We start from the raw sequence: 15000 nt of genomic DNA, 5'->3' as shown, positions 1-15000 counted from the left end.
AAAGATTACGTCTACCACTTGTTACTTAGATTTTTCTGAGGTATAATACTACCACGTCTACCACTGTTTTTTTTTTTTTCAAGGTAACAACATATTTGGAAATAAAAATACTACTGTTTAGTTTTTTCGAGATTTTTCGAGATACAAAGATTACGTCTACCACTTGTTACTTCGGTTTTTTCGAGGTAAAGATACTACTGCTTAGGTTTTTTCGAGATTTTTCGAAATACATACAAAGATTACGTCTACCACTTGTTACTTCGGTTTTTTCGAGGTAAAGATACTACTGCTTAGGTTTTTTCAAGATTTTTCGAAATACAAAGATTACGTCTACCACTTGTTACTTAGATTTTTTTGAAGTATAATAGTACCACTGTTTTTTTTTTCGAGGTAACAACATATACACTACTATGCGTGTACTTGGCGCCTTTCTTTACCTTTTTTTTAAAAAAGGTAATTTTGTACAGATATCACGCCTTTTTGTAATATTACGCATTGTATAAACAGTATGTACAGGGTGTTATTTCGAGGTATAATACTACCACTTTGTTTTTTTCGAGGTAACAACATAATACATATATACTACTATGCGTGTACTTGGCGCATTTTTTTACCTTTTTTTAAAAAAGGTAATTTTGTACGGATATCACGCCTTTTTGTAGTATTACGCATTGTATAAACAGTATGTACAGGGTGTTATTTCGAGGTATAATACTACCACTTTGTTTTTTTCGAGGTATCAACATAATACATATGTACTACTATGCGTGTACTTGGCGCCTTTTTTTACCTTTTTTTTGAAAAAAGTAATTTTGTACGGATATCACGCCTTTTTGTAGTGTTACGCATCTTAATCTTAACAGAAAAAAATTACATCTTATAAAGAAATGTGTCTGAAGTTGTAAATATATATATATACATATTGCCGGACATTGCTTTTATGTAAAATAAGCATGTATATTACGTTGCTTGTATAAATTATTTCTTACCAACTTTTTCCAAAAATAATATATAAAGACCTTTAGCACCTGTAGGCCATCGTTTATTTTCTATAATTTTTCCATCATCAAATTCAATCCAAAATGTCTTTTCTCTACACATACTTGTATAATGACCATCTTCAATAGATGTACCCTGATGAAATATAGTATTCATTACTTTATACTGCTGTTTCGCTATCGATATCTTAGTTGTTGATATGCTAGTTAAATTAAATGTCTGTGGTATTTTCACTAATTTATTATCCTGTGACGAGAACAAAATTAAATGAATGATAACTATTTCTTTCGTCAACGTTAATTCATTTCTAAATACTAGATTTCCTGCACAAAATTGGCATGTTTTTCCATATAACGGACCCCAATTTAAAAATGTATCCTTTAATAAATTATTAAGACCGTGACTCTTTTACGCGACGCGACGGGTTGCGAGTACCCGAGATATTGAGATCTCGATAACGATGAGTGAACGGATCAAGTTCTAAGTAGGCTTGATCGATAGCTTGAGGTTCAATTAGGGGGGGGGGGGTTTCTCTCATAATATTCCGCTGCGTGCCCTACGAGCGGAGATATTGCGACGTAAAGTCCAAATGTGAAAATTTATTTTTAAGATACGAATACGTATATACTTCTAACGTCGACGTCTTATATGATGACGTCATAATCAGAAACGTCACTTTCACTTTTTCGACACTGGTGGCAAGCGGTTCTGATTATACAATATAATTATATACGATAAGGTTATACATATACATAAAATACCTGAACGCAATTTTATTTTTTATAATAAAACAATACGAATGCATTCATCTCTAATTACTTTTCAATTATTTTTAATGTGTATCATATATATATATATATATATATATATATATATATATATATATAGATTATACAGAGACATTATTATATATAGAGATTATTATATAGAGACATTATATAGACATTATTATATATAGAGATTATATAGAGACAAAGATTAAATCCTGTTGCTCTCAACGTCTGCCTCTGCCTCTGCCTCGTCTACCTCAATGGTAATTGGATGATGACAATTTATATAAGAAGGCCATGAACCTTTCTTCTTGCTGTCGTATCCCTGCGGCTCTGCCTCTTGGTCTTCGAACTGTAAAATAATAAAATTGTATAAGAAATTTTATGAATTAAATACATATAATATGAATTAAATTTTTCATATATAACAAGAAGATATTTATTAATTTCGATTAAGATGGTATGTTTGTTTGTTATTGCGATAAATGTTACCACATGCCTCAGTGGTCGAATTGAGGCGACGCCTGCACGGATAGCGGGAGGTTCCAGGTTCAAACTCTGGCTGGGGTAATACTTTTCGTAATCGCAATCAAATTATTGGCGGAATATATCATAAATATGTCATTACTTTCTGTTAAATATACATAATATTAATATTACCTTGTCTATCATCTTCGGCATCGAAACGAGCAGCGGCACGATCGGCGACGACGGGATCAGCGGCGACAGGTCCGGCGGCGACAGGATGGTCGGCGACGACGGAACCAGCGGCGACAGGTCCAGCGGCGACAAAACTGGCGGCGACAGGTCCGGCGGCGACGACGGAACCGGCGGCGACGGGACCGGCAGCGATATCGGTGGCTGATTTTTCTTCCAATGATAATTCTAGCTCGAAATCGGCGAAATCGTTATCATCTATATCCATCTAAAATAAAATAAAAATAGCAACATTGTAATTATGTGAAATTATGTGAAATATATATTGAAAAGACAGTACTTACCATTTGTACTTTCGCGATTTCTCTCAGTATAAAACGGTGGTTTCGTTGGCTCCTGCCTCTAACCGAGGACAATACGGCCAGTATTTGCCATCATATATATATCAAGATATATATAATATCAACAACCTGTTCACCGTTCTCTGGATAGAATTGTAACACTGCTCTTGCGCTTCTTGACAGACATGCATACAACGTTAATAAGAAACGATATAAACGTTTTGTAGGATTGTGCAAAGTTTTGCTTGCATAGCACAACCACAAGCGCAGAAATACTGACAGCCCCATCAAACGTACCAGCTTTAAATGGCAATCCTTGACCTAAAAAATAAAATAATGTATTAATATGATATTATGGCTACGGTCAACGTGACACTACAAATGCTTCGAAGCATTCCTCTTCTCTTTTCTTTCAATGAAGAAAGAAGGAGAAGAAGAACGCTCCAGAGCATTTGTATCACGTTGACCGTAGCCTATATATCAAGATATATATAATATCAACAACCTGTTCACTGTTCTCTGGATATAATTGTAACACTGCTCTTGCGCTTCTTGACAGACATGTATACAACGTTGATAAGAAACGATATAAACGTCTTGTAGGATTGTGCAAAGTTTTGCTTGCATAGCACAACCACAAGCGCAGAAATACTGACAGCCCCATCAAACGTACCAGCTTTAAATGGCAATCCTTGACCTAAAAAATAAAATAATGTATTAATATGATATTATGGCTACGGTCAACGTGACACTACAAATGCTTCGAAGCATTCCTCTTCTCTTTTCTTTCAATGAAGAAAGAAGGAGAAAAAGAACGCTCCAGAGCATTTGTATCACGTTGACCGTAGCCTATATATCAAGATATATATAATATCAACAACCTGTTCTCACCGTTCTCTGGATAGAATTGTAACACTGCTCTTGCGCTTCTTGACAGACATGCATACAACGTTGACAAGAAACGATATAAACGTCTTGTAGGATTGTGCAAAATTTTGCTTGCATAGCACAACCACAAGCGCAGAAATACTGATAGCCCCATCAAACGTACCAGCTTTAAATGGCAATCCTTGACCTAAAAAATAAAATAATGTATTAATATGATATTATGGCTATGGTCAACGTGACACTACAAATGCTTCGAAGCATTCCTCTTCTCTTTTCTTTCAATGAAGAAAGAAGGAGAGGAAGAACGCTCCAAAGCATTTGTATCACGTTGACCGTAGCCTATATATCAAGATATATATAATATCAACAACCTGTTCTCACCGTTCTCTGGATAGAATTGTAACACTGCTCTTGCGCTTCTTGACAGACATGCATACAACGTTGATAAGAAACGATATAAACGTCTTGTAGGATTGTGCAAAGTTTTGCTTGCATAGCACAACCACAAGCGCAGAAATACTGATAGCCCCCATCAAACGTACCAGCTTTAAATGGCAATCCTTGACCTAAAAAATAAAATAATGTATTAATATGATATTATGGCTATGGTCAACGTGACACTACAAATGCTTCGAAGCATTCCTCTTCTCTTTTATTTCAATGAAGAAAGAAGGAGAAGAAGAACGCTCCAGAGCATTTGTATCACGTTGACCGTAGCCTATATATCAAGATATATATAATATCAACAACCTGTTCTCACCGTTCTCTGGATAGAATTGTAACACTGCTCTTGCGCTTCTTGACAGACATGCATACAACGTTGATAAGAAACGATATAAACGTCTTGTAGGATTGTGCAAAGTTTTGCTTGCATAGCACAACCACAAGCGCAGAAATACTGACAGCCCCATCAAACGTACCAGCTTTAAATGGCAATCCTTGACCTAAATATTAATATGATATTATGGCTACGGTCAACGTGACACTACAAATGCTTCGAAGCATTCCTCTTCTCTTTTCTTTCAATGAAGAAAGAAGGAGAGGAAGAACGCTCCAAAGCATTTGTATCACGTTGACCGTAGCCTATATATCAAGATATATATAATATCAACAACCTGTTCTCACCGTTCTCTGGATAGAATTGTAACACTGCTCTTGCGCTTCTTGACAGACATGCATACAACGTTGATAAGAAACGATATAAACGTCTTGTAGGATTGTGCAAAGTTTTGCTTGCATAGCACAACCACAAGCGCAGAAATACTGATAGCCCCATCAAACGTACCAGCTTTAAATGGCAATCCTTGACCTAAAAAATAAAATAATGTATTAATATGATATTATGGCTATGGTCAACGTGACACTACAAATGCTTCGAAGCATTCCTCTTCTCTTTTATTTCAATGAAGAAAGAAGGAGAAGAAGAACGCTCCAGAGCATTTGTATCACGTTGACCGTAGCCTATATATCAAGATATATATAATATCAACAACTTGTTCTCACCGTTCTCTGGATAGAATTGTAACACTGCTCTTGCGCTTCTTGACAGACATGCATACAACGTTGATAAGAAACGATATAAACGTCTTGTAGGATTGTGCAAAGTATTGCTTGCATAGCACAACCACAAGCGCAGAAATACTGACAGCCCCATCAAACGTACCAGCTTTAAATGGCAATCCTTGACCTAAAAAATAAAATAATGTATTAATATGATATTATGGCTACGGTCAACGTGACACTACAAATGCTTCGAAGCATTCCTCTTCTCTTTTCTTTCAATGAAGAAAGAAGGAGAGGAAGAACGCTCCAAAGCATTTGTATCACGTTGACCGTAGCCTATATATCATTCATCGCACAAAATTTTTTAATTGCAAATCGGAAACGTACCTCGAGTTGAGCTCTTCTGCGATCAACGAAGTCGGGATCGAACGTGTCAGTCGTCACTTTCTGCTTTCTGCCAAGCGTAGAGAACCTTCTTTTCCGGCAGCGATAGTAGATGGGTGCGTTCAGCCGATACTCCGCTAGCCTAGCAATCGTGAGCAGTCGCTCGTTTCCTCTCCTTTTAATCCATTGGGTCAAAGGAGAGGAAACGAGCGAAAACGAGCGACTACTCACGATTGCTAGGCTAGCGAAGTATCGGCTGAACGCACCCAATGTAGGGATACGAAATCTTTAGATAAGCACGAAGCAATTCAATTCAGTATATCGCCGGCACGATTACGGTGTTACTGCCGTTTCGCGTACGCGCGTATGCGCGCGTTGTCGCACCTTACCTCGCGACGCGTAATAAAGAGTCACACGATCGGTCTCGCTCCGCGCGTACTACCGTGTCTCTCGATCGATCGAGATAGGTTAACTGATCAGATGATGAACTGACTGACAGGATAGCGCTCTAAACGAACGCACTGTCTGCACTGCACTGCACTGCGACACTAACGCCGCTAGCCGCCAGTGTCGAAAAAGTGAAAGTGACGTTCTCTGTTTGTTACATGTATGTTATAAAGAAAAGCGGTTGACGGAGACGACGTATCTTAAAAATAAATTTTCGCATTTGGACTTTGCGTCGCAATATCTCCGCTCGTAGGGCACGTAGCGGAATATTATGAGAGAAACCCCCCCCCCTAATTGGACCCCAAGCTATCGATCAAGCCTACTTAGAACTTGATCCGTTCACTCGTTATCGAGATCTCAACATCTCGGGTACTCGCAACCCGTCGCGTCGCGTAAAAGAGTCACGGTCGGTCTCGCTCCGCGTGTACTTGGCGCGAGACACTACCGTGTCTCTTGACCTTGAATTTGATGGCCACGTGTTCCAAGTTGCCGATGACGAGGTCCACATAGTGCGCTTCGTAGTTTTCGGTGTCTACATGTATTAATACCTCGAATTCGATATCTACGTGTCCTACATTGGGTGCGTTCAGCCGATACTTTGCTAGCCTAGCAATCGTGAGCAGTCGCTCGTTTTCGCTCGTTTCCTCTTTTTTGACTTACTGGATTAAAAAGAGAAGAAACGAGCAAAAACGAGCAACTGCTCACGATTGCTAGGCTAGCGGAGTATCGGCTGAACGCACCCATTCAGATTTAAAGTTATTAATACACCTAGACACCAAAAACTATGAAGCGCATTATGTGGACCTCGTCATCAGCAACCTGGGACACGTAGACATCAAATTCAACGTACGATTACACCTGGACACCGGAAACTATGAAGCGCACTATCTGGATCCCGTCATCGGCAACCTGGGATACGTGGACATCGAATTCAAAATATTAATACACGTAGACACCGAAAACTACGGAGCGCACTATGTGGATCTTGTCATCGGCAACCTGGGACACCTAGACATCGAATTCAACGTACAATTACACCTGGACACCGAAAACTATGAAGCGCACTATCTGGATCTCGTCATCGGCAACCTGGGACACGTGAACATCAAATTCAAGGTATTATTACACCTAGACACCGAAAAATACGGAGCGCGATATCTGGACCTCGTCATCGGCAACCTGGGACACGTGGACACCGAAAACTACGGAGCGCACTATGTGGACCTTGTCATCGGCAACCTGGGATACCTAGACATCGAATTCAACGTACGATTACACCTGGACACCGAAAACTATGAAACGCATTATCTGGATCCCGTCATCGGCAACCTGGGACTCGTGGACATCGAATTCAAGATATTAATACACGTAGACACCAAAAACTACGGAGCGCACTATGTGGACCTCGTCATCGGCAACCTGGGACACGTAGACATCGAATTCAACGTATTATTACACCTGGACACCGAAATCTATGAAGCGCATTATCTGGATCCCGTCATCGGCAACCTGAGACACGTGGACATCGAATTCAAGATATTAATACACGTAGACACCAAAAACTATGGAGCGCACTGTGTGGACCTCGTCATCGGCAACCTGGGACACGTAGACATCGCATTCAACGTATTATTACACCTGGACACCGAAAACTACGAAGCGCACTGTGTGGACCTCGTCATCGGCAACCTGGGACACGTGGACATCGAATTCAAGGTATTAATACACGTAGACACCGAAAACTACGGAGCGCACTATGTAGACCTCGTCATCGGCAACCTGGGACACGTAGACATCGCATTCAACATATTATTACACCTGGACACCGAAAACTACGAAGCGCACTGTGTGGACCTCGTCATCGGCAACCTGGGACACGTGGACATCGAATTCAACGTATTATTACACCTGGACACCGAAAACTACGAAGCGCATTGTGTGGACCTCGTCATCGGCAACCTGAGACACGTGGACATCGAATTCAAGATATTAATACACGTAGACACCAAAAACTACGGAGCGCACTGTGTGGACCTCGTCATCGGCAACCTGGGACACGTAGACATCGCATTCAACGTATTATTACACCTGGACACCGAAAACTACGAAGCGCACTGTGTGGACCTCGTCATCGGCAACCTGGGACACGTGGACATCGAATTCAAGGTATTAATACACGTAGACACCGAAAACTACGGAGCGCACTATGTGGACCTCGTCATCGGCAACCTGGGACACGTAGACATCGCATTCAACATATTATTACACCTGGACACCGAAAACTACGAAGCGCACTGTGTGGACCTCGTCATCGGCAACCTGGGACACGTGGACATCGAATTCAACGTATTATTACACCTGGACACCGAAATCTATGAAGCGCATTATCTGGATCCCGTCATCGGCAACCTGGGACACGTGGACATCGAATTCAAGATATTAATACACGTAGACACCAAAAACTACGGAGCGCACTATGTGGACCTCGTCATCGGCAACCTGGGACACGTAGACATCGAATTCAACGTATTATTACACCTGGACACCGAAAACTATAAAGCGCACTATCTGGACCTTGTCATCGGCAACCTGGGATACATAAACATCAAATTCAAGCTTGATTCATAAGAATCGACTTAAAAATTCCCTAGCGGCACTTTCTGCCAAGCATAGAGAACCTACTTTTCCGTTGACTCAATATTTATTATATATATACCTAATTTTTACTTAAATAGAAATCTTCCTCCTGACCGATAAGTTTATCGACCTAATTTTGAAATACGCGCGCGATATCGAAACTGGCGATACCTGCGCCGCCAGCGTCGAAAAAGTGAAAGTGACGTTTCTCTGATGACGTCATAATAGATCGCAGCGTTAGGAGGAGACGTATCTTAAAAATAAATTTTCACATTTGGACTTTGCGTCGCAATCTCCGCTCGTAGGGCACGTAGCGGAATATTATGAGAGAAACCCCCCCCCCTAATTGGACCCCAATCTATCGATCAAGCCTACTTAGAACTTGATCCGTTCACTCGTTATCGAGATCTCAACATCTCGGGTACTCGCAACTCGTCGCGTCGCGTAAAAGAGTCACGGTCGGTCTCGCTCCGCGTGTACTTGGCGCGAGACACTACCGTGTCTCTTGATATGGTAGTCTGTTTTACTTGGATTTTTATTATATATGTATATTTTCACTTGGCCTGGAATGTGAAGAACTTTAGTAATGTCTGCACATTTTTCTAATTATGAGCTGCAACGCAATTTATTATACGTTACTAAATTATACGACTTAGGGCCCTCGAAGGGCCACTTTGATCAAACTCTGATTAACTTAATCGTTGATTAGTCCATTGGAAATGACCAATCGCATTTGCTCATAAACAGATTGACAAATGCGATGGTCATTTCCAGTGGACTAATCAACGATTAAGTTAATCAAAGTTTGATCGAAGTGGCCCTAATCAATAATATCAGGCGCACTAAAACGCTCAATTTCTATGAAGAATCGGCGAGATCTCCCCTTCTCCAACCAGATATCACTTCCTCGTTCTCTATAAGAATCTCGTGTATATAAATACACCCCTGCACGCAGAATATATACACAGAAAATAGTTTTTTTAAATTTTACATCTTTATTTTTAAAATGCGGTACGCCACGTACGTAGCAACGTGCTCGCCGATTTTTCCTGGAGACAAACGCTGAGGAAGAAAAACTAATAAAATTATTTTCTCATTAATATCCCTTTTAATTCTTTGATATATGTATCACATGCTTAAGAAATACATATATGCCCCATTATCAATAGCATAATTAATAATTATGTAAAGCAAAATGCCTATTAATAAAATTTTAAACTAAGCAAGCCTAATTAATTTTAAAACAATTTGTGACATTGACATTTATCGTAAAATAAATTATTGATAAAATCAATATTTGACAGTCGACGGGTAATCGAATTGCGTGAAACATCTTGCATGCAAGTTATTTGCGATAAAAAAATAATCACAGGCACCTATTATATTATATTTGATACGCTACTATCTAATTGTCGACTTTAACTTTTTGATATCAAAATAGCAAAAAAAAATGCAAGGAGAGGCGTAGATGAAAAAGTGGTTCAAAAATAAATATAAAATAACCGATGAAACCGTTAAAAGTATATTTATCACATTTAAAAGAGTTATCTTACATGTAGGTATATATTTGTTTATTATTGACATAATTTAAATTTATACTACTCCATTTTGATAAAAATACAAATATTTGCTGTACAGATAGAGAAATGTTAATAAAATTCTTTCAGTATTGTATGTGCGGCTAAAAAACATCGTCTTTGAAGCATCGTCTTTCTTATCATCCTTTTCGTAACTTTATCCACTGCGCGTTTCTTGAGTTGTGCGATTAGTTCTGTGTTCTAGATGTTTTAGATTATTTAAACCTTGAATGTATGCGAGTTTTCTTAACATTCCTCTTTGTCAATCTATTTAGAAATAAAAATATGTCTCTATTCAAGCGTTTGAGGGGCCAGCACAAGGTTCTGAACTTGGATTATCGTCCGTCTTATTGTCTTTAACATCAGAAAAGCGATCTATCTTGCCAAATACAGGTATTATTATCCTAGCGCGCACAAAAAATTATATTATTAAATAATATTATTATAATATTATATTTAATATATTACAATAGTAAATTACAACTTTATTAAATACAAAACAGGAAAGTGAGCACTTACTGATCACAAAACACATAAAACACGCCTTTATATACGCGGAATTAATAAATTTTAAAGAAAACTATTAAAAAAACTATTAAATTTATATGACAGAGCTCACCTTTTTCCCTTTAGCTCGTTAAGTTTGCCGGATGACAGTGCAGCTAAACCAATTGCTGCACTTAAGTCGTCGATATTTTCTCCTTCTAGTAGAATTTTGGCCGCAGTTTTAAGGAGGTTCGATGGCTTCATCGGAGGGAGTAGTGGGACGCGGGGGTTCTGGAAACAGCGCACTAGCGTTTGAAGTAGTGGGAATGAAGGGGATTGCTTTGATTGGTCGCCGCGTGCGTATAATGCGTGCTGCTGTTCACGTCGTTCACGACCGTGGCAGTCTAGCAGACGAAAAATCAAGCACGTTATGCTCTAATAATTAATTTTTCTACGAAATGTGCGGTAACCTTTTCCTTTCTTTCGCTCATTTATTTGTAAATTATTAAGTTACATGTGCATATTTTTCTTTCCTTATTATTTGCATTTTTTCTTGTACTTATTTCATTCTGAAGGTATATGCAATATACATATAATTTCCCATAAAAACCTATGTTAAAAATGCAGCCAGTCTCATGAAATTTTAATATGTTGTTCTGGAATGCAAAATAGAATTATGTGAATTTTTTGGGAATTTTTCACTGTCCCGTTTTAAAAAAAATCTAATCCAAAAATTGTATTTTTTAAATTTTTGGAGTAGAATTTTTTCAAAACGGGACGGTGAAAAATTCCTAAAAAATTCACATAATTCTATTTTGCATTCCAGAACAACATATTAAAATTTCATGAAACTTTCTGCATTTTGTTGTAGCCATCGAACCTCCTTAACAGACGTATCGGTTACTTTAACAATATCATGTCAAATAAACTTCTCTCAATTCCTCTACTATCATAATGCCAACCATATTTTTTTTTCCAAACTTTCTATTTTAAAATCGCGCATCGCTTCTTTTCTAATAGATTTAATTAAAGGATCATGTAGTGTAGAGTGGACCTTCTAAAGATAGAGATTACATGTAAAGTTTTCACAAATTTCTCTTTTTATTTAGAATGCATTCTTCTTCTTAAGATAAATGATGGATTTACGGCATTATAAAATAACATTTTACAATTTGCAGTTATAAAAAAATATCATTGTTGTTTACTTACAATAATCTTTATATTTGGATTCCGTCCTTTGATAGCCATCGCAATACCCGTGATAAGTCCGCAACCATTAATTGACGTGGGTAATATGACTGCTTCGGCATTTATATTCTCTTCCATCATTTCTATACCCAATGTGGCTTGGCCAAGATCATATTTGGATGATCGTTTCTATTCAAAAAATATCATTGAGTAATTGGGTCATAAGATTAAATAGAATTATTAATAAATCAAATATCTCTTGAGACAATAAAGTATGATTGTACACTGAGAAAAAAGTTGTTAATTTGATGAAATATTTTCAACCAATTATTATTATTTTTTAATTAAATTATTTATAATCTTGTGTTTTTTAGGTCTTCATATTTGATAGTAGCATTTTATCCGTCTAAACTCGTGGGAAAGTGGTTAAAACTCGCTTTAAAAAGGTCAAAATAAGTCAATTTTAATAGTTCGATTAGTGACGATTTTGTTTACTTTTTCACGGATTTAGACGGATAAAAATGCTACAATCATATTCACCAAAAAAACGTAAAATTATACGTATAACTTACGTTACACTTTATATATATTTAGACCTCTTACCCAACATTCTTTACTTAAATATAGGAACAATTAATGAGAGTATTATCTTTTAATGAGAATGTATTTTAACCGGAAAAGAGAAATAACGCATTATTTTCTAACGCCGTTGTGGCTACAGTTACCACTCATTAGTAACAAATTATTAACAGCAAGTTTTTCTCGTAACATAACGCAGTTATGTTTAATTATTCCAAAAAATAAAAAATTTAGAAAGATACTTTTTAACGTTATTTTTTCAATTTATTTGCATAATTTACACGTTCTCCGATAGACAGTGAAATTATAAATAATGACTAATGTAATAACTTGTGTCGATGTTGTTAAAAATCGATCTCTTAATTATGTAACTAAATAAAAAAAAAGTTGTTACTTCTTATAAAAACTTTAAGATTAATTTTGTTTATATTTTGAACAACTTGTTGTTTTTATGTCTTTCTTTATAATAATGCATAAAATATGTATATAGGGCATGTATAATAATACATACATAGATTATATGTATATTTATATCAAATTCCGTATCTTATTATCTCTTTACCCCTAATTACTTCTTAGATATTGAGTAACGGTATAATGATAAAAAATTTCTTTTACAAATTATCTTTTCTACCCAAATTTCAATCTAATTACCCAAGCAGCATTTTTCGGTTAACTTTCCGACTAAGGACTACTTTTCTACTAATCACAACGTTGTAAGCGGTTCAAGAAAGTTATAAAATGTAACTTATAATTACTAACGTTTTTTGGACGTTGTCTAAACGTTAAAATTACGACGTGCTTTTTTTATCACTTTCCCAACGTCAAATTCGAAACAGTTTAAGTCCTATTACCCGACGTTAAGATATTTAACGTTCGCCTGACGTTATACTCTGCACTACACTTTTCGAGCGACTTCAATACGTAATTCCCAACGTAAACCAACGTTTTGTTATCAAACGTTGTAAAACGCTAACGTTGTGAAACGTCGCCTGTGGTCATTTCTGACTGACGTTAAGAAATCGCGAGAAATGGTAACAAATTCTGCCTAAAAAAATGTAGAGCAGATTACTGCTGCGTCAAGCGGGCATCGTCGACGGCAATTCGCGGCGTCGTGCGTGAGCTATGAGGACTATGCGACGAATGTTGACGATCCACGGCCGAACCGGTCCATTTCATCTCACGCGGTTATCGTCGCGTCGTCGGGAAACAACGCGCGCGCGCCGCGCGGTTCACAGCTCGAGAGCGCGTTCGCTCGGCTGCACGGCTGCCATAACCATGCTCTAGATCATCATATAGATGGTATTGCATAGGTCGGATTTGGTTAAGATATACGACTCATTCGCAAATCTAGTATAGAATTTTCAACTAATTAATACTTTATCGACATGTTAAGTCAGTTTGGCGACCTTGTTAAGACTTTTAGTCAATATAGGTACAATTTTGCCTACAGTGGTATACTACTTAGTTTGGAAAAGTCGGAAAAAGTTAATTATTTTATACGAAAAGACAAATTTTAGTAGAATTTATCGCACCTTTTACTACGTAAAGTTTGATCTAGTGTGGAACGCTGACTTCGCCATTTTCATTCCTCGAAGAGGAAGGCAAATAATCCGCCATTTTCCAGTATATTTAGATTTAAATTTTTTAACGCACTTTATTAACAATTTAAAGCATTTATATAATATTTGTTGTTAAAGTTTTGACAACATATTTATCTTAAAAGTAATTTTGATGAAAAAAAATTAAAATCTACACTTTGGAAAATTTTAGTTATTTATTAGAATATTTAGTAAATTGGAATATTTTAGAAAGGATTCGTCTAATTTCGACCTATCATTTCCACATTTATCAATAAAGTGGGTTTTGTTATACAATTTCAGTGCTGGGTTCGTGTATTTATGGCAAAATTACAATAGTATCAAAGACTGCGCAAACTATATTTTTCCTATAAAGCCATTTTATTTGTGCCAAATTGATAAGTACGTATTATGATACATTTATTACACCAATGCCGTCATATGGTTTGAATGGAAACACGAAAACTACACCTAAAATGTACGTTGTGAAAAAATAACCTCAGGTCTAGCAGAGTGTACAAAATCAAAGTTTACATACCAACGTTAAAACTGGTGGAAAAAATGTAACCTCAATTTAACTTATATAAGTCGGATTCCAACGTTGGTACAACCTAAATTTGATTCCCCAAATTAGTGCAAAAGAGGGTTGAAACGACGTAGCAAAAACGTTGGATACCAACGTTAAGTGTGTTTATCTTAACGTCGGGCGGACGTCAAAATGCTGCTTGGGTAATTAATAAAAAAGAAGTACCCGTCAATGTAAACTAAGCCATTCTTCTGGGCGGTACGCACTGCTTCTTTATGTGCATCTACAATATTATAACTGGCGTGGGACACTACAATTGCTCCGAGATCTAGACACGTATCGATTGTTTCTGCAACGGCTTCTGATAGCGGTATCATAACAGTTACCGGTACCGGTATTCCAAACTCCTTTCCAAAATGGCAGAGGGTATGTGCGAAA

The 15000-nt window shown here is 37.3% G+C and overlaps 2 protein-coding genes across 2 annotated transcripts in view; both read right to left on the bottom strand.

Annotated features, from left to right (window-relative positions):
- Positions 1 to 2948: 2948 nt before the first annotated feature.
- Positions 2949 to 6713, bottom strand: LOC143898412 (uncharacterized). Its single transcript, XM_077407864.1, has 7 exons — positions 5159 to 6713; positions 4781 to 4964; positions 4416 to 4599; positions 4037 to 4221; positions 3659 to 3842; positions 3273 to 3464; positions 2949 to 3088 (listed from the first exon to the last, which is right to left on the bottom strand). The coding sequence occupies exons 2-6, from the start codon at positions 4892 to 4894 to the stop codon at positions 3277 to 3279; spliced, it is 855 nt and encodes a 284-aa protein (XP_077263990.1). The 5' UTR covers positions 4895 to 4964; positions 5159 to 6713; the 3' UTR covers positions 2949 to 3088; positions 3273 to 3276.
- Positions 6714 to 10145: 3432 nt separating this feature from the next.
- Positions 10146 to 15000, bottom strand: part of LOC143898479 (L-threonine ammonia-lyase-like) — a 5003-nt gene continuing 148 nt past the window's right edge. Inside the window, 5 exon segments of the mRNA XM_077407993.1 lie at positions 10146 to 10607; positions 10823 to 10980; positions 11899 to 12044; positions 12047 to 12066; positions 14788 to 15000. The exon segment at positions 14788 to 15000 is cut by the window's right edge and continues 148 nt beyond it. Coding sequence (XP_077264119.1) covers positions 10499 to 10607; positions 10823 to 10980; positions 11899 to 12044; positions 12047 to 12066; positions 14788 to 15000 — 646 coding nt within the window. The 3' untranslated portion in view covers positions 10146 to 10498.

The sequence above is a fragment of the Temnothorax americanus genome, unplaced genomic scaffold (assembly GCF_048541705.1).
Source record: "Temnothorax americanus isolate GAGA-0224 unplaced genomic scaffold, ASM4854170v1 Scaffold23, whole genome shotgun sequence".
NCBI lineage: Eukaryota > Metazoa > Arthropoda > Insecta > Hymenoptera > Formicidae > Temnothorax > Temnothorax americanus.
This window is presented reverse-complemented; position numbering and strand designations above follow the sequence as displayed.